The sequence below is a fragment of the Pocillopora verrucosa genome, chromosome 12 (assembly GCF_036669915.1).
Source record: "Pocillopora verrucosa isolate sample1 chromosome 12, ASM3666991v2, whole genome shotgun sequence".
Classification (NCBI taxonomy): domain Eukaryota; kingdom Metazoa; phylum Cnidaria; class Anthozoa; order Scleractinia; family Pocilloporidae; genus Pocillopora; species Pocillopora verrucosa.
This window is the reverse complement of record NC_089323.1, coordinates 9301666-9322107: the sequence shown is the minus strand read 5'-3', so window position 1 is coordinate 9322107 and position 20442 is coordinate 9301666. Positions and strand designations below refer to the sequence as shown.

Sequence of the window (20442 nt, the reverse complement as noted above, 5' to 3'; positions counted from 1 at the left end):
AAGAACTGCACACCCTCTGACATTACACAAAAAATGTCAAGTCATTTCAAAGGAATTCTGTGTTTATTTCATTTACTTCATGGCTTTTTATACTTGGGGAGGGTGTCTAAGCTCAACCAAAGAATTCCATCAGGCAATGAGTGCAAAAAATAAGGGTCACAGTGTTTGAAATAAATTACCTTGAGCTGCGCATGTGCATTAATGAAAGCATGTGAGACTACCCAATTTTTTGACCTACCGAGATGATGTACTCAAACATGAATTTTTTCACAGTTTGCTCATTAGAATTTGATAAAGTTTGTCAGAATCCCATTTTAAAGGAACTTCAAAAAAATGAAAACTCTGAAAACAGCTTTATTCTTATTTTTTTAAGCATACTGTTAAAATGTTGTCAAGTTAATATAAAACAATATTAATCTGTGATGAAGCTTTGTGCAAGTTCATGGGAAAATCAATGTTGACATGGAAACAGTTGAAGGTGTCAGTAATAGTGGTTAATAAAAAATTTAATCACTATCTTTTCCTAATGTCAAATTTCAGCTTATTTGCTGCAATATTTCTCACATAGTGTCTCAATGGATGACAGATACTCAAAACCTATCGGCCACGCTAATAAGATTAAAGTTTGCTGATTAGCTTATTTGTGCTAATCAGTTAATTCTAGATTCTTTGTTGGAGTTCCAAAATGGTCTTGTGTTCCTTATAGTTATGAAAATGATGTTGGCAAAGTACATGCAATTGTTTTCACATTCTCATTATTACCCATTAAGCTTTTCATAACCTAGATACAGAGGAAATTAATTGATTATTTTTTAAGAGTACTTCTTGTCATAACTTTAGAAAATCACTTACAATACCTTTTTCTCTTATGGCAGTCACGAAACTGAGAAAACCCAGTGGGATCATCCAGAAATGGTTAGTCTACTGGAGGAGACAGGTGAAGTGAATATAATCTGTATTGTGTGTTGAAGTTAAGTTGATTCTTGATTTTCCTGCTTCTGGATGAAACAAAGTATTTCAGCAAAATGAGCAGATGTACTGCCATTTTTGTGTGGTTTCACTTGCCCTCAAGCTTGTGCAATTTTGCTGTCTTTGAAAAATTTACATGAGCTTATAATCACCAAATCGCACTTGAAATTATGTTATTACCAATACTTAATACAACTGAATTCGCCCTGTAACGTTGGAAACAGGCTGGGGTTTATAACATCAATTTCTTAGGTATAATTTTTTTGCTTATCTGTTGCAGAGAGTTTTAGCAACATCAAGTATGCCGCATACCGAACAGCCATGAAGCTGAGGGCTATTCAGAAAAAAACTCAATGTACGTAATTTAAATTGAGTTAGTCCAATGTTTTGTTAATTATTCATTGTTATAATTCCAAAACTACACATTTCCTTAATGGACAAAAGTTTGATGGTGGTGGAGGGGGGGGGGGGTGTGACAGGGGGTTTACAGCCTCCTGTTTTCTGTGGCACGTTCTCCTACCTCCTGTACTTTTGTGCCCCTTTATCTCCCAATTCTGGTCCTTCATTGTATTCTCTCCATTCACATCATTGTATTCACTTCAGTCTTTAGGTTATTAGAAAAGATTGACTTGGAAACAGTTAAGGGCACCAATATAAGTGGTTAATAAAAACCTTTAATCACTAATATTAAAAAGAATCAGAATCCTGGGTTATAGGCAAGCTGTGCCGAACCCCATCATTCTGGACTATTCTCTGGCATTGCATTTCCTTTAATTTTTACAGGGCATTTTTAGGGTATTTTTTAAAATAAACTTTTAGTATTGTATTTTAAATAAAAATTGTCCCTTACTGTTATCAGTAAGGGACAATGTTGTTAAATTAAACCTTGGCTAGCTGCAGAAAGTTGTACTTACATTTATTTTGCAGCTGTGTGATTGTCTGATAATTAGTTTCAAACCGATGTGGAGCAAACTTTGCCAGTACATATAGAGACACCTCTCAATTAAGCTAATTTAACATCTCAAATCATGCACAGGTTGTTGAAGTGCAGTAAATAATGCATGCACCAAAAGTAACATACTGGCAATTCTCTACTAAAGTAATTGTCAGAGAATGATAAACTAGTCAAAAGAAAGATTGTCAGCATTTCATGTTACATTTTCTTCTTGCAGTTATTGCACAGTGTTACAAATATATTTGTGTGCAAATAAATAGTTTATAATTAGCCCCAAACATTACAGTTAAATGGGAGACATTATTAATAGCTCTCACAATTTCCTACCAGTTAATGGTTAAAAATGAAGTTGAAGAAAGATGAAATGAAACTATTGTTTTTCTTTTCATCTCAGTGTACATGGTTGATCTGCGTGTAGTCAAGATGTCGTTCAGTGATGAAGGAATTAACAATGGATATGCAGAAGGAAACTTGTCTGTAGCAGAACTATCCAAAATCATCAATGCTGTTTTTGTCAATCAGAACAGGGATAAGAATGGATTTATTGACGTGTCTCTGGCAAGTGAACTGACCCTTAACTGGATGCTCAATGTCTATGATCCGTGAGTAAATAGAGAATGTTGTCTAATTGGTTAATGCTAAGGTCTACATTGTAGCTAAATCATAATTATGGCACAAGGGCCAGCAACAACTAACACACAGTTGTCATGGGTAAAGATAATGGTTGTCCTTATGCCTTTTCAATTGTCTGGCCAGTGTGAAAACCTCTCCAGACAGTTTATTACTCATTTTGTTCCGTGAAACACATTGTTTTTTAAAGTGTATCACATGTATCTTTTTTAATATCTCGGATATTAAATGGATACTATTAGGGGCAAAATTTATTAATACCACATTTTTGCATCATATATGATCCATTACTGAACAGACATATGGTAACATATATTTAGAATCAATTTTTAAGTCTCTAACTGACTAACTAAAAAATCTGATGTGCTTAACAGATTGTTGTTGTCACGTGTAAAAGCATGGATGAAAAAATAGAAAAAAAACGAACCAAAACTTGGGATAGTTTGCTGCCCTACTTTCTGGGCATATTAATTCCTTTTTCTACAGTGTAATACTGAGGCATTTGATTGTGCATTCTGATACCCTAATAACTCAAAGGTAAAGTGGAGCAGTAATATATTAATAACATGGATAATCAAAACTATAACGAAATTCTTATCACCAGCCGATTTGAGCATTAATAGGACAGTGTGTGTGTCATGCTTGTAATTGCACAGTGTAATAGGACAGTGAAAGGGATAGTGAAAATGTCATGCCTGTGTACGTTGACAGAGGGTGTGCTCTACTGTTGCATTGCCAAGTGAACATTTTTTTTATCAAAACATATTACCAATGTCTAGTTTCATTCTCAAATTTTGTCATAGTTTTGATTAATTGATGACAGGAATATGTGTTGTCCAATTCTGTCTAAAATCATACTTAAACAAATTGTTAATCACTTGCATGACCACAGATGGTATTGGACTCCACCCAGTCCTATTAGCATCATATATCCCATTGGTCACTTGTATTTCTTGGTACAAAAACTTGATTAAGGGCTCATGTATATACAAAGAAATTACAAGTGACCTAGAATATTACTTGTTATACCAACTGAAAGCACTGCACATCTAGTATGTACATGACTATATTACTAAGAAATGCACATTTAGTACCATCACCAACCCCTCAATGCTTTCTTTGATCATGATGATTTCTCTCACTCTAGGGAGAGAAAGGGATATGTGCCACTTCTTTCTTTGAAAGTCTGTCTTTCCATTATGTGCTCTGAAAAGATTCAAGAAAAATACAGATGTAGGTTTATCTTTTTTTGTTGTAATTGTGTTTAAGATATTCCCCGGCAAGACATAATCTGTCAATCCTGTTGTAGTCTAATAGTGTTTTTATCATTTTTTCAATTATTTGAAAAGCTGCGACTGTAATAATTTCATCACGATGATGATAAAAGTGTTTAAAAAGGATATGCCTTTCAAAAGTATAATGTAAATTCTGGCTTTTGAGTTTTCAAATGAGATTAACATTGAGATTTCTTTCTCACATACACAAAAGGGCCCTGATAGAACTTGTTCAGGGCATGGTAGGTATCAGCCTGTCTAAAGGTCTCCAGCCTGACATCTGGTGTAGAGTTCAAGGCCTGAAAACAACTTTTAAAAAAGTACTTTCAGATAACTGTTTTGATATTTTTTCATGACCAGATGTCACAAGAATGTAGACAAACAAATACTATATATTAATAAATACTGAATATTAATAATTGTTTCACACTCTATCACTTTTTGTGAGTATTTCTTGATTTCACTTGTAACTAACCTGTTCTCCCTTTGTTCTTTTCAAGATTTGTTTTCACAACTTTGTAATAACCAGGGATTTTTGGATAGAAAGAGACTTAATTTGTTCCTTCAAGAGATGCTGCGGGTAATGTATTTCTCCATTCTTGGCTGAGGACTAACATTCCTTTTGTGTTAGTTTGACTCAATATATCTTGTTTGTACATGTGCACTGCACAACTTAGCAAAGTTTAATATGTTTGTTTTTTTGCAGAAGGAAATTAAATTTATTCATTCTTTGTTTTTTTTTAATTTAAAAAATAACTATGTCAGCGTATCGAGTGGTATGTTGCTCTTGCCAATTAGATAGCCGCATCAGGGTGTGTATCTCGCACAAATAAGATCGCTGCATTAGGCTATGTATCTCGCCAGAATGTCGTCCCCAATGCCAATCATGTCATGAAATTAATAGAGGGGTAAGTTTCTAAAGAAACTGGTGTGGCGTCGGTGGAGGAGTATAACCTGATATGAAATTAACTACCGCGATATGTTGCGATGGAATCAACCCAACATTGACACACATCAAGAATGACATTGACAAGAACTGTGAGTTCCTCTACCCAGTGTAAAAGTTCATATCCTTCGTGAGGACTTCGTCGCTATGGTCTGTCGGGGTTAGAAAGGTCGTCAGGGAATCTTATTACCATTTCGAAGTTAAAAATGTTTTGTGTACCGCCCCTTCACCTACAACGCACATACCGTCAGCTATAGGCTTAACACGAAATTATCACTAAAGCGTTGAGATATAGTTTGATGCTACTCTGGTTTGCAGATTTAATGAATGTAACCGAAGAAGTTACAATTCATAGACCCAACGTTTCGACCCTCCTGCTGAATTTTCCTTTTTGCAAAGAAAAACCGCTTTTTGGTGCTCTTTTAACCGTGTACCAAACTGACGTTTGGTCTGTTCGATGTATTCGTTGTCACAATCATTGCAAGGAATAGAATAAATGGCGTCGGTTCGTTGTTCTTTTGTGACAGCTTTATCGGAGCATACATGCCTAACCAACCATACAATTGGGTGGGATAATTCTAAAATTATTACCACTAATCGGCGTTACCACCAGCGCCTTTGTTTGGAGGCTTGGCATATTAACTCCGCCCACGCTCCTTTAAATTGTGACGATGGCGGTTTGCTTCCTGACGCCTATTTACACCTCGTCAGAAAAAAAAGGCCGCTAATTAGTGATCATATAAAAGGACCTCCTGTTGCAGCGTTTAGATCACCCCTGATGAAGGCACTAGACAGGAGTGTCGAAACCTTGTGTCTATGAATTGTAACTTCTTCGGTTACATTCATTAAATCTGCAAACCAGAGTAGCATCAAACTATGTCTGATTGTCCACCTGGTTGCCGTGTGAACTTTAATATACTGATGCGTTTGTTTTGAAAGGGCTGGTTTTGCTGACTCAAGTAAAAATTGCGTAAAACATTTGCATAAACTATATCGCTATGGACAACAATACCGCTCAGATTTACGTAAACTAAAAAACGCTAATAAAACGCGCCTAAAATCGCGTGCAAGTGCGAATAAAAAAAAGATATGCGCGTCAAAATTTCGCACATGCGCGCATATGCTTGATACATCTGCCTCAGTATGTATGAGATGGGCCTTTTGTTTTTCTATTGTTGAAGGTGTCTTGTTTTAAATAGGTTACAATGTAATAGTACTGAAATACTACATCTCAACGACAAGTAAACTTGTTCGTTTCAATCTCCATTCGAACCGACCTTCCCGATATGCTGTTACATACTGATGCGACTTCGTAAGCGGAGTATGAAAATTATTTATCATTATCCGACGAAATTCTTTTATCAAAATAGCCATTTCTCACTTCATTTGAGATGAAATGCCATTCTCCAGTAAACAGTCTAAATTTTATAACTTATCCTACCCCGCCGCAAAAGTATTTACGTTTCGTCTCGTCACGCAACGGGGGGAGAGAGCACGTTGTGTAAGACCAAACAACGATTGTGAAGGAGATTGAAGGAAGCGTGGCACCATTGCAGTTTATTTTTGCTAACAATTATTCAGACACCAGTGACAATAGAACATAAAATACGTGTGTCTAAGTTTATTTCAGATAAATTGGAGGGGTTTTTTTGGCGCTCCATTGACTAAGCGACTTTTTTTGTGTTTGTTTTTCTAAACATTAATCCTGTTCTGTTTGTTTAGATTCCCAAGTACATTTTTGAGGGCGCATTCTTCAGTGGGTCAAGTGTGGAGCCAGCTGTGAGAAACTGCTTTGAAAGGGTACTATGTTATGGTTATAATTAATTTTTACACTGTCTTACGTAAAGAATATTTAGTTCATCAGACAGGATAAAATTTGAGGTTACTCAGTTAAAAGTGCTAGGTTTATTTTGATTCCCCTTTAATTTAGTCGTTAACAGAGGCGCAAATCGTCAAATCAAACAACGAAATTCAACTAAATACAGTTGAATAGAATTACGATCTCAAAGATTGAAGAATCAACTTTACATTAATATAGCAACACATATTTGAGTTGATGCAAAATCGTCATTTAAATGAAAGCATGGACATACTGAAACTCAGAGAATAATTTCCAGTGGATCGAAGGATTCTTCAAATTATTTTAAAAAGTTTCATTTCAACCCGGCAAATAGGGTTTCGTCAGTTGAATTTTGCTTTGCTAAATTGCTGTTATATTGTCCTGGGTTCAATTTCTAGTTTTTTGGTCGACATGAAATAGCTTTTTAGATTGAGAGAAATATTTGAATTTCTGTAAACACAGTTAAAGCAATATAGGTCAACCAATTTTTAAGTTTCTGGAAAGTTTAAAGCCTTAATTTGCAGTGCCTTGCCATGTAATAAATCTACCTTCAGTAGTAGCTTCACTACTAACTAGTGAATCCATTTTGACCAAAATTCCGATGTGGTGACGGAGTGATGCGTTTTCCTTAAGGAATTCGTTTGGTGAAGCTCATTATGTCCGAGATGCGGGTATTCTTTAGCCTATTTGCTTTTCATCTAGACCATATAGTATATGTATATGCCAAAGAGCTCCATACTACTATAATGTTATTCTCTACAGTAATATACTTAAGGATCATTTAACTATTTTTGGAGAATAAGTACGAGGGGTTTTGGTCTCTAATGCCACTTGCGCTGCTCCATTTTTTTTTCCAACCAGGTGTCCATTCCTGATAGAGCATCAGCAGAAGAGTTCATCGAATGGATGATCGCAGAACCACAAACAATTGTTTGGCTACCTACACTTCACAGACTAGCTGTCTCAGAGACTGGTCAGTAGAGTTGCTAAATGTATATTTTACAAAATGTATATCATCCGTGGAATGAGACCGTCGTGCCGTGAGCGGGCCCATGAAATGGCTAAAGAGAGTGAGATCAGTTATGGGTTATCAGCGGTTGCTGCTAGTGCCTTAACTGGCTAATATCCAGTGGCACACACTTAAATTTCAATTAGCGCATCTTTGCTTAAGAATATATCACCATCATTATCATTTGCTACCATTATTGTTTGTATACATGTTGGTAAAATTTTGAGAATATCGTATACTAAAATCGCACAACGAATATCGTAATAATATCATCGCCAAGTGAAAATTAAAAATGCAAATAGTCCATTTGCGCAAAAGTATTTGTTTGACGTACTTCATCAACTTTGAATTTACACAACATCTTAACTTAAATATTCTTTGACATGAAATGTTCTGACACTCTACTATCACTCGTCAATTTGGGTGTTTTATTGATCTTTGATTTTTAACCAGACAATGATGTCTGGACGATATTCTTATTCTTATTCTTATTATTGTTGTTATTATTACTTTGTTACTAATAAAACTCTACAATTAATGAATGCCATCCATTAAATGTTAGTTCACCTCATGCTTTTGAAGACAATTTTCTAGTTTCCACCTTGAAGGAACTCAATTCTATATTTTCATTCTTCACATGATTTCGGGCTGTAACATGGAAAAGAAAGAAGCAACCCAATAGTGATAATCCTTGCTATTTTCTGTTTTTCAGTGAAACACGAGTCAAAATGCAATGTATGTAAGATGTACCCCATAGTCGGCTTCAGGTGAGCCCTATGAAGGATTTATTTCAGTTAATGCTTGAAATGCTTGTTTTTATTTTTCTAACCTTTTGAGGGCAAAATGCTTTGGATGTAGTTGATTTGTTTTTACATGCTTTTCAGAATAGCATTAAGAACTTACGGGCCATACACTTCAAAACACAGAGCATGCTCCTAAGGTTTGATAACCTGTTCCTGCTGGTCTTGAACAGTCATTACTGAGCGCGAAACCTAGCCAAGGAAAGCACCAGATTTCTACCTAAATATGTCCAGTCCTCCTATGCGTTTACACCTTTGATAGCAGAGCCAAAAACAGGGGAGGGGAGTTGGAAGTTGCGTTAGGAAGTAAATTGAAATAACTTCAAAAGTTGCACAAACCTGTTGAAGAGATATCCTCTACTTAGACAATTATGGTTTGAAATTAAAGGCTTTAACTTTCATAGTGAGGTTTTTCTCTGTGCCGTTCTAACCCATATAAGGACTGGCTTGAGTCCCCGTCGCTGAAAACTCCCTTGCTCATAAATTCTCATTGGAAACTCTCAGGCGTCAAATCTCGATTCATCTTAAGCGATTTCTTGCATCAACTTTCTGGCATTTATATTCTATATTTTTGTTCTTCACTAGATACCGCTGCTTAAAATGTTTCAACTTCGACATGTGTCAGGTAGGAAATTTAATAGTAATTTTGTTTTGTTCAGTTTTCAAGTAAGTGGTATACCAGTTTTGTTTCTGTGAAGAGCATTCTGGCTAGTGGCTAAGTTGGAATACGTGTAATCCTTTGTGCTTGGACGAAGCCTTTTATGTCTGATGTTATCTTGTTTTGTTTTTCTTTGTATTTTTGGTAAAGACTTGAGTTTTGACGAAGATGACAAGAAACTTCTCAAAGTGTTTTGACGTTTTTACCAATGACAGCAGTTATAATTTCGGCTGTAAATAGTAATTTAATATGGTATATTATAGTATATCTTGAGGCTAGTAACGTGCTGTGTATGTCGTGTTATGTTTTGGTAATGAAACTAAACACAGTTCATCTGCTCTTTGTAACCAAGAATGCTTCATTTGGAATAACAAAACCCTCGTGAAATCCTCGTTTTTGAAGTCTTGAATCTCATTTACTAATGATTTAAACCTACAACCATGGCAAAAGTGGCAAAACAGTAAGTGTTCCATTATCTTGTTTTATAAAGGGATGCTTCTGGTCTGGTCGAGTGAGTAAACAGCACAAAATCGGTCACCCCACACAGGAGTACTGTCTAGTGGTAAGTGTCAACAAAACTAGCCTGGTTGCCCACCGCTCATATGCATGTGAGAAAGAAACCGAAAGAAAATGATTTCCCTCGTCTATATTCTTATCATACTAAACGACCGATTATTTTTTTGAAGGAGAACATAATTGTTAAGATTATTCCCTACTAGTATTTTTAATATAACTCTGTCTGCCCTGACTGAGTCCATCAATAAAAACAGTAACTTTATTTTTGTTGAAATCTCTGAAGTCGACACAAAAGGAGGACATGAAAGACTTCGCCAAAGTAATGCGAAATAAAGTGAGTAAAAAGAAGAAAAGGCAAGAAGACCCATCCAAAGGAAGGTTTATTCCAATCGAAATGAAAGAGGTTGCCCCTTCTGATGGCGAAGACGAGTAAGTCGTGTTTAAAATGTTTTGTTCAGTATTTTAAAAAAGACAACCTTCAATTCCCTTACTGATAATCCAGAACAAAGACAAATTCTAATTGTGTCATTCTGACTGTGTCAAACCAACTTATGGTACCAGATTATCTTGCATGATCATCATTCATTGATGCAACGTTACCGTAGTAAAATTAATATTTTCTGAAAGCTAAGGAATTGCAGATGACGAAGGTGTATTCAATTACGGCAAAACTTTCAGCGTGTTCGAATTTAACTCTCGATTTCCAAAAGTGTAGAGGGTCCCCGATCGAGTTCGTTTTCGGTCGGATTTGACACCCTTTTCCGCTATGTTGTCTTTGTGCACTTGCAAAAGGTCTCAAACTTAAGTGTTTCTACCTCCAGGAAAAAACGAGTTTACACTTGCAATCATCGAGGGAAAAACTATCGAAGCACCTCGTGGAGGATTGCACACAAACGCTTGATAATACGAATTTACTTCCCGTCGCAAGAACTTTTAGAACATTCCACAAAACGAGTCTTAAAAAAAATGTTCAATTTGTTGCGTTTACTGATACCCTTAGGGTTTTACATACACGCTCCGCTGCTGCACTATATGTACACCTCTATCTGTTTGGTGTTATATAAAGAACCCCAACAAAAAAACTACGGTAAACTTCAGTCTCGGTCAGTTATGCTCTAGAGTTTTTTTTCGTATTTATTTTTGTAATTAATGATTAGGGGAAACGAAGAGTCTCCATGATTGCTTGTGACATTGTCAGCATATTTTTTTAAGGTTAAGCGAAAGGCTTAGAGATGATTTTAGGCCTACTACTGCACGGCGGTGTTTCATAAAACATTTCTTCTCATGTTATTTAGGGATTCTGTGGATTTTGGCGCCCCGGAGAAAGTTTCACCAGGTTTAAACGTCAAGAACAGAGACCATGCGGCTAGGTTAGTTTGTAAAGGAAGGCGTGATATTAATAAAAATAGAAATATTGAAATAATAATTTAATAAAAATACTACTACTACTACTAATAATAATAATGATAACAATAACGATCATGATTAAATAATGACAATAATACTACTAATAATAATAACAGTAATATTAATAACAATATTAACTATAACAATAATAATAATGACAATAATTGAGAAGATCAAGGATGCAATGGCGGAGGTGGTTCCAGAGGTGACCAGAGATAGTTTTAAGCTGAATGCAGATAAAATTGGAAAAGGTTTTCTGTCGAAAGAGAAACTGGAGTTCATCCGGTCCTAATGGTATTGCAAACAACTGGTGCATAAAAGGGCGCGTCTGACACGAGGGTGTGGCCGGTAGTTTTCAGGCCACTGCGAATTACGAGCATGAGTTTCATTTTCGTGAAATTAATTGTTAGGGTAACATTAGTGTCAGGATTTTTTTTCTTTATCTTTCTAAGGATAATGAAGACTCAAAGTATTATGCTTGCTTGAAAATTTCATTTTCACGAAGTTAATTTCTAGTGTAACATTAGTTAGAGCATTTTTTTCCTTCTTATCTTTTTAAGATAATTAAGAATTTAAGTATTATCTTTCCTTTCAGTGTTAAATTCCAGTAAAGCAGCATTTGCTTCTTTTGTGAGAGTGTACTGTCGCGTTTGTTCAAGTTATCCATGTTTGCTGTTTTGTCTACTCCGTTTACAATTTCTCTCTTTTCTCTGCTCCGCCGCCCTTTTACTTCCACTCAACCTTTTTTCATTGTTCTTCTCCATCCCTACACATTTTTCGACATCGCTCATTTTCATCCAGTTATTTTTTTGGCAGACTAGCAAGTCATGAAACAAGAGAAGAAAGGAGCTCATCCAAGGAAAAGCCTTCAGTGACTCGGTCCGTCATGTAAGTTGAAGGAGGATGAGCACTTTGATGTGTGTTTTATATCAATTTGGTATTAATACCGTACTTTACTTTAGTGTGCTTTATAGCAAACATATATCTTACCTCAATCGATTTGAGGTTTTAAAGATTTTTATGATTTTTTTCTTTTCTTGTTTCCCAGCAGGGCTGATGAACACGGTCTAATACAACATTACACAAAGAGGTATTGTACCTAAAACTAAGTTTGTGTTGTTTGTTTGTGAAAGTCGTTGAAGAAAATCTTCGCACAAAACTCAAATCAAACATATTTTTCGGTCATCACCAAAGTTCAAGTTCTGTCTTTTTTTACCAATTTACATGCACGTTAATTCAATTTCAAGATCAGATATCAATATTTCATTTACTGACCTGCAAATAGCCATAGCTAGTGAAAAGCAGGTCTAGCAGGTAGCCCCATGTACAAGTAGAAGGGATTTTTTTTTTCATTCCAGAAATATTACTTTATAATTTTGCGAAAAACGAAATCTTTAGTAGCTCTGACGAGGAAGGAAATGATACAAATACAGATCTGTTTAAATCATGTCCTCGTTGCAAAATACAAGCGACCGACAGGGCAATTTCATGACGCAAATTCATTGTTGGACACCGAAAAAATCTGACGGTCATCACATGCGGTTGGGAAAGCTATTCCCCACAACTGAGAGAGATTTGTTCGTCACCGAATTATTCTTCTCCAAGCTTAAGGTTTGCATTCTGGCGAAGTAAAAGATGTCAAAAAAGCTGCTTGATTAAGCGATTCGTTCGAAATAGTCAGCTTTCGTTTTTCCTCACTTGCTCATTGGTTCAAGCGTGCACGCAACAGGGGACGTCGTTAGGATTTTTCAAGGCTTGGGTTTCGCGCCCAAGGTAATTACCCGGCTGTCATGTTGTGTGAGTATTGAGTGATGCATGCCATTCATATCCTTCGGATTCGCAGCTTTTCGCTTTGCGAATTATGTAGTTTGTATATCGTTGACTTTAAAATACGATCAACTCACAAGTGGGTTCACAGGCACCCCGGGACTCCTCTCAGGTACGCCCCTCTACAAGGTCGAACATAGACCATTTGTCACTGAGTGAGTCATTTAAGTTTGATTGATGCGTGGTTTTCTTATTATGAACACTCTTATAGATAGGTTAGCCCCTATTTTGTTTTTTGTGCTAACTTTAAATGATGTTTTCTTCTATTACTCCTTTTTTCCCCAGCTTGACTAGTGAGCCAGAGTCGATGGTAGGTGTCTTGAAGGAGATGATTACTGTCTTTCTAAGTGCGATTGTAACTGTTTTTAAAGTGTCGGAAATTAGGCACACCTCGCCGAAACATTGTAAGTTTTTTGTTCAGGTCTCAACTTTAAATCACTTAAACTAAACCAGAATAACTCAAATCAAAAGAAGGCTGGTTGTTATCTGACGTCGCATGCGTGTGTAAAAATGAGCGATCGAATCCAACTTTTATTATTTAATATTGCATAAAGCTACTCGAGCTTTCAGATATGTTATTAATTGCTACGACATTATTCGAGTTTTGCTCGACCTTGAGTAGTGTTTATAGATATGATTTAGGCGCAAGTGGCTGAATTTGAGTTTGATTATGGAAAAGAATCAAAAGATATCAAGTTTGCAAGGAGACTCGAAGACCCTACTTTAAGCTTTCCGGTGGGATGCTCCTTCACTGATCTGTAGGGAAATCTTGGTAAGCAGGGCATCTTTCATAATGTTAGGACCACGTTGGCGTATAGACGGGGGAGGTTGAAATCTTTATGTAAGTGTTGTGCCATCTTTTCAGTCTGCCAGTCCTACTCAAAACGCAAGGTACGGAGACATTCAAAGCAAGGGAGACTTGGAGCATCTGATCAAAAGTTTGGAAAACGATAACAGGTATGTTAGCATAAACAAGTGTCTGCTCACTCTGGTTTCAACGCATCCTTCTCATGAAATTCTGAACGCTGAGGTAAAAGTAAAATACCATACTCGTTGTCATAGAGCATGCTTCTTTTGTAAGAGTGTACTTTTTCTCCTCAAGCATGCGCCATGTGTAAAGGTATTCCTTATTAGAATGGTTTGAATTTGCTTCACCTCTCCTCGTGGATTATGCGCCATTTGTTAAAGTATCCCTTATGATTATGGTCTTAGTTTCCTCTAGTCTTCCTCATAGACCATACGCCACTTGTGAAAGTAACCTTCATAGAATCGTTTGTATTTGCTCTCTTAACTCGTAGAGTTTGCACCTTTTGCGTGAGTACTCCATATTATGAAAATGGTTGGAGTTTGGTTTCTTCAACTTGGAAGTTTGATAGAGGAAATTCTGCTTAAAGTAAGAGTGATTCTATTTTTCTTTCCGTGCAGGGCCCTACAAGGCGAAATCAATGGTATATATCAACTTCAACGCCAGCATCAAAGGGAACATATTATTGTCCCTACTGAGGGCCCTTCCAGAGAGGCCCATTTACAACGCAAGAGGGAACGTTTGGAGGCACGTGAAGAAGTTCTCGAAGAGCATAACTATCAGTTGCAAGTTCAGCTCCATCGTTTAAGGATCCTTCTTCAACAGGTACAGGCAAAGATTGAGCTACAACGATCGCAGTACTGGGTCTAGGTTGAATGAGTTGAAAATAAATTTCAGTTTTTCCCCAAATGGCACATGCGTGTCGCGATTTTTGTCGCTGCCATTTTGGGTTGTGTGTGATAGCGAAGGATGTGATTGGCTTACATGTAGCTGACTTGAATTTGCGCAAACTTTTTCTTAACTTTGTGATAGTGATGAAATTTTTTTTTTGACCGCAAAACAACTAAGTTCTATCGTATAATTAATCAACGAAGATATAATTATGTAACTGTAGAAAATATGTGTATAGAGTCTAAAGAGGACTCAGAGATAATTTTTCTTATCAAATTTAAATGTAGCAAAGCCTTAAACCTATTACCATTTAAAATAAAATTTAAAAGAGGAAAGTAACTTTAATTTGGCGTTAAAACCTTGAGCGCTGTAATCATGTTCTCGAAACCGTTGCAGTTCGAATTAAAACTTGATACATAATTGTATGTCTTTTGTTTTGTCATAAGAAACGTGTTGACAGATCAAATACTAAGGGAATTTGATACATAACGTAACAGTCGTTTCAGTAGTTCGCCCCTTTCAGAGGCTAAAGTGATGTTTTTATTGTTCATCTTAGGAATAGGTGAAGTGCATATGCCTTTTACTTCAACTTTTTGAAGGAAAAAGGAAAGGAATTATTGCGCCGAGTCGGCTAGAACCAATCTCATATCACGTTTCGATAATGCTGTGTATGTCTACTAAATTTTTTGACACTCGAAACTTTTTAAATGAAAACAATAGGAAGTCGATGCTACTTCTGACTGACAATAGGGCATAATAATCACATGGCATTGGCATCGCTTTACGACTAGAGCTGTATGAAAAACCAACGTTAAGCAGCTTACACAGCCGGATCTGAATATTTATACGGAATACAGTCTTGAAATGAAGAAAACGTTCAAAGGTACAAAGCACAATACTTCCGAGACAAATATACAACTGTGTTTGAGTTGTTTGCGAACTTGTTTAAATGTTTTGCTTAGGATTGACGCCTTGGATGTGATAATCGGAAGTGCGACTCAACCGCTCATGAATGTTTAAATTTGAAACTTTTAAAAATGTTAAATTCTGCGTGAAATTCAAGTTACAGCTTTGCTGTCTACTTTCGATTTCAACGTTTTTGAGAACATATGAATACTTAAAAGCATGCTATCATACTTCAAAAAGATTTTGCAATGCACCTGTTTTGTAAATCTCTTAATTTAAACTTAATATTTGCAATTTGTCGTGTTGTGATCAGCAACAATTGTAAATTAAAAGTAAAGTTCAAGTCAAACATTGTTGTCGTTTTATCTACGGTCACAGAGGAAAGGACATTTTCCTGTCTTCTTGAATACGAGGAGAAAATGGCCTCTAGTTTTGCCTATGATCGCTTGGACCAGTTAGCTTTAGATACTAACCACAAACTCCAAACGGTAGTACAATATCTTTTTCATCAGATAATCTCAAATGTACTTTTAAAATCGATAATTTTGGTTTGCTTTAAACTGACCGTCATCCACCCTTCGTTGAGGGGTGAAAGTGTTTTAACGTTTATTTTACTGAGTAGTATTAGAAATCAAAATCTTTAGTACCTCCTCAGTACACATTTCAAAATAATCAGATATATAGCACTAATGAACAACATGATATGAAAATACTTCTTTTATTCTTGGACAAAATCTTTGTAAAAAAACCACAGCTAAAAGTGCTAAGCTTAGGACGTATATCTGTTTTGATATTTCTGTCAAATTCCAGTGATTTTGATCCAAACTTTAAATTTCAGCACGATGATAGGGTCTGATTTATTATTTGTTGTGTAAAGTGGGGAAGATTTCCTGCTTCCTAACAGCATTTTAGCTATTTTGTAGCGTCGCTCACTAATTAACACATTCGGTTTTGATTTTGATTTTCGAAACTATCCACAGGCAACCTTTGAACTGAAGCGCCTAAAAGAGTAAGGTATTGATTTTGCTCCGTTCCCATCGAGCATCCTCGTTATTCATAAATGAGCGTCGAGATTGAGAAAATTCTAATGTCTGACTCTTAAATCACACAACAAACAAAGAATTAGTCTTACTGCTCTGAACACATTCGCTTTACCAGTCACATTTAAATGCTCTATGTGCCACGGGTTCGAAGTAACGTCGCTCAAACATCTAAGCCTCTGTAATGGATGTGATTTCTTTTTTTCATAGGATTAAACGAACTAATTATGATAATTTTTAATTTTGGGGGGTTCTTATTTTGGCACAAGTAATGCTTTTAAATTAAGAGGCAACTAATTAGCTAACATGTTACAAGAAAAGCCTATTGTGATAAAATCAGTAACAAATTAACGCATTAGACGAAACCCAACCAAGCATTCCTTTTTGCTCACGGGGGGGAGAAGACAGAACGGAGGCCTAACAACAATCACAAGTTTTCCTTCGTGTCTTTTTCCGACCTTTTCTCTAAAGTTGTGAAATGAAGGTGTGAACAGTCTTATTTACACCCCTGGAGAGCAACATATTTCATAATGGTTCATACCACACAAGTGAAAAGTGCTTTTCGCGCGCGTTGATTGGCTATCTCGGTGGTGATTAGCCAAGCAATATTCGCATCCAAACAGCCGACGAGAAACAAAATCATAAATGTCTTTCACTTCTTTTTCGGAAGGGAAAATTTTATTAATAATCGAGGAGGCCAAGAACTGTACACAAAGTGGCGCCAAAGTGCGGTTCCAAAGTACTTATGGAAGGATTGTTGATCTTTTTAATTTCAAATTTTGGGGAAAAGAAAGTTGTGAAGCATGGTTTCAACCACAAGTCGAATTTGTTACAGTATCATGATAAACTAAATAAACAAGTTCTTTGTATAAGCTAGGTAAGTGCTTTTGTATCAAGTCAATAAATTCCTCCAAATGTTTTGTAGGCGTCAATATGCCTTGCTTGGGAAATAAAAAGCTTTTCTAGCTTTTGATGAAAATTTTTTGTTTGACTTCAGTGAGTGTCAAAAGTCTAAGCACAATCTACTACTTTTTTAATTTTCCTATAGCTTTAATATATTTCCCCCTTTCCCCGATTTCAGTGTTGTCTGGTGTTATAACGTGATTACAAACTTCAGGCAACATTGTTTGGAGGAAGGGGGAGTCAAGATGTTGAGTGAAGCATTGTGGACCATCTAGAAAGGGAGGCGTGCCAACTACTTTTGCCACTCGTTGTTGTTACTCAGCTTGTGTGGTATACACCAAAGTAATCAATCACCTTAGTTCTGGTAGGCTTGTCGGTGAATAGGTACCCCTACTTCGGTGAATAATTGAGGAATACACTTGAGATTTCTTACTTGAGCACTTGATATTTAAAGCTTTGTGTGTGTGGAGTTCTAAAAAAGCAAAATTCTAATGCTGCTCGGGATGTCTTGAAGTCGGGTCTCTCGACCAGTTTGGGTTTATCCCCAGGCTAACGAGAATCCTTTGATTAAAAATAAGTTTTAGATAACATAATGATAAGATAATAATAAAATAGGATTTGTCGATTTATTCTTCATTGCAGAATGAAGCTATGCAGCTCTCTTCGCCAATAACGCCAGCAGCTCAGCCTTCTTCCAAGCCTCACACAACCGTGTCACCCTCAATGGCGATCGTTGCTCCTCCCCCTACAGTTTCCGAACCGAATAATACCATGATGTCAACGCGAGTTAATTTTTCTGGTGGCTTTTACCAACCTCCTTCCGAGCCAGGCATGTTACCAGCTCAGTCCCTAAACCAACATTCCGTCGTTCCTCAGGCAACATTTCTTACGCCAAGTCCATCGCTGCAGCTAAATTCTCCTCGGTGTTCCTTGTCGCCTAGACATTTTTATCAAAAACCCCAGTTCGGGGATTTCCAGAGCAGCTTGGCACGTAATTCTTTTCTTCTTAAAACGGCTGCAGAGTTGGGCGTGGTAGATCGACTCGACACTTCTCACGAAGGGATTGAGCTCAGTAATATTGTCGATAGAATAACATCTACTTTCCCTTTGGATGCTCACTCAGGTAATGTTTTCACACTTTTGTTCCACTGTAAGGACAACTTTGTCGATAACTTCCAGTTAGAGTGTCTAGCAATTGCGCACGTGTTGATATTATTGAAGTGCGATTTTATGCCCTTATGGCCAACGCATGTTGGGTGCAAAGCGCAGGATCTACCAATAACTCAGAAAAAAATGATCGAGTTGTCCTAGAACGAAGGGACAGATATCTGAAGTGGAGACTGTGTTTTTTTAAAGTGGTAAGTGCAATTAGTTTAACAGCTAGTTTTCAGGTACGCCACGGTAAGTAAAATTCATTTCAAGTGTAATAAAAAGTAGAGTAAAAACAGTATATATCGAAACAAAATATTAAAGTTATTTACAGTTAAAATTTAAAAGGTATATGAATTTTAATTTTTGTCTTAAAATGTTACAAGCTTTAATGTTCCTCGTCGCGACCGGTAGAGTTCCATTGTTTCACTGTGCAAAACCTCAAAAAGTCCATAGATTGTCGTTTAAACCTTTAGTAGGTCCAGTATTAAGTACTTCTGGGATTGTAAGAGTCACACCTATTACAATCTCAGAGGTACGATAAAACTGGACCTGCCAAAGGTTAATTGGAAGTAAAGTGACCTGTATTTTTGCAAAAGATAGAATCGCCCAAGAAACATGAATTGGAGACATATCTATGTTTTGAATGCTGAAATTGTTTTTATTTTATGGTTCTCCTGTAGACTTGCCAGTTGATATACACAATGATATTTTTCTCGCTGCAAGTATGATTGGCGAAGCAATGCAGTCTATGGTCACTGAAATGTCGCGGAACGCAGGTAAGCAAAGACTCCCAATTTTACCAACAGGTATAGCTTATTTAAAATGGTAATTTCTCTAGCTTTAAATTTTTTTAAAAACCAGCAAGCTTTTTTTTTCATCTTGTTTTCACCATCATAATCTGACCAGAAAATTGCGAATCATCCTGGTTTAAAATATTTTAAGTCAAGAACAGATTCTAACCACAACCTCAAGTGAAACAAGTCGTTTTTACGGAGGAACTTTCATGATAACCTATCTGCCATTTGGGTTAACGTGATAAATATATCACGCTACTGTGCGTAAGTTGGTTAGTGAGTAAGTACGTAGATGAGTAAGTAGAGAGGTAATTAAGTAAGTTAGTAAGTAGTTAAGCAAGAAAACTATTAATGTAGTTCAGTGCGCCCTACAATTGCAACAAAACAATGCGTGAATTGCTTAAAATTTTGGGTGTCTCAGCTGCGCTTGTTTTATTCAATTAATTGGTTTTTGCAGTTGTCGTAGTTGCCACAGGTCATAAAATACTCAGGTCTTAAAAAGGTCAAGGAAAAGTCGAGAATTTCACTTTAAATCAGGAAAAATCTTAATTTTTAAAAAAGTTTAGGGAAAAGTTAATACGGACTCGTTCATCTTGTATCGGCCCTCTTCATGATTGAAAATTCTGACCCATAACATTATGTGATTTGATATAACTCATGTTCATGGTTAATTACAACCGACAGATACCTATCAAACACGTCATTTCCCATAGAAGTACGGGTTGCAATTGGTTTCTGAATGAAATCATACACTTTCCGTTTCTACTTTATTCATTATGTTCTAAAATTTAAATTCTTTGGTACATTTCACGAACATGAGACGTGTTTAATTGGTTGAATAAAGTTTATTGAAATTGACTTGGACTAGCTAAAGTTGGGTTTCTAAGATATTCAATCTTTCCAAGATACGTTAAGTAGCTATCGAATCATGTTTCATAACGATTAATGTATAACACTGTTACCACAGTTGGCCAGGGAAATAATACAATTGTCAGAAAAAAGTCAGGAAATTTCGCAAAGCAATGAAGATGGTTACCATGAATCCGTTTGATTACAGCTACTGTATTAATTTTTAGTACCAATATTTTAAGGTCGATTAAATCTCCATTAGTGCGAAACT

The 20442-nt window shown here is 36.3% G+C and overlaps 1 protein-coding gene across 2 annotated transcripts in view; it reads left to right on the top strand.

Moving 5' to 3' along the window:
- The window catches only part of LOC131769441 (dystrophin), a 30856-nt gene that overhangs the window by 2378 nt on the left and 8036 nt on the right, over positions 1–20442 (top strand). The window contains exons 3-21 of one of the 2 annotated variants that reach the window (XM_059085165.2): positions 876–937; positions 1250–1324; positions 2319–2526; positions 3702–3787; positions 4329–4408; positions 6497–6574; positions 7476–7587; positions 8336–8390; positions 9009–9048; positions 9572–9643; positions 9881–10026; positions 10893–10967; positions 11821–11892; positions 12056–12094; positions 13117–13141; positions 13697–13788; positions 14257–14461; positions 18019–18499; positions 19209–19304. In XM_059085165.2, coding sequence (XP_058941148.1) covers positions 876–937; positions 1250–1324; positions 2319–2526; positions 3702–3787; positions 4329–4408; positions 6497–6574; positions 7476–7587; positions 8336–8390; positions 9009–9048; positions 9572–9643; positions 9881–10026; positions 10893–10967; positions 11821–11892; positions 12056–12094; positions 13117–13141; positions 13697–13788; positions 14257–14461; positions 18019–18499; positions 19209–19304 — 2099 coding nt within the window. Of the gene's footprint in view, positions 1–875; positions 938–1249; positions 1325–2318; positions 2527–3701; positions 3788–4328; positions 4409–6496; positions 6575–7475; positions 7588–8335; positions 8391–9008; positions 9049–9571; positions 9644–9880; positions 10027–10892; positions 10968–11820; positions 11893–12052; positions 12095–13116; positions 13142–13696; positions 13789–14256; positions 14462–18018; positions 18500–19208; positions 19305–20442 lie in introns of both variants that reach the window. The other variant, XM_059085164.2, reaches the window with a different exon arrangement.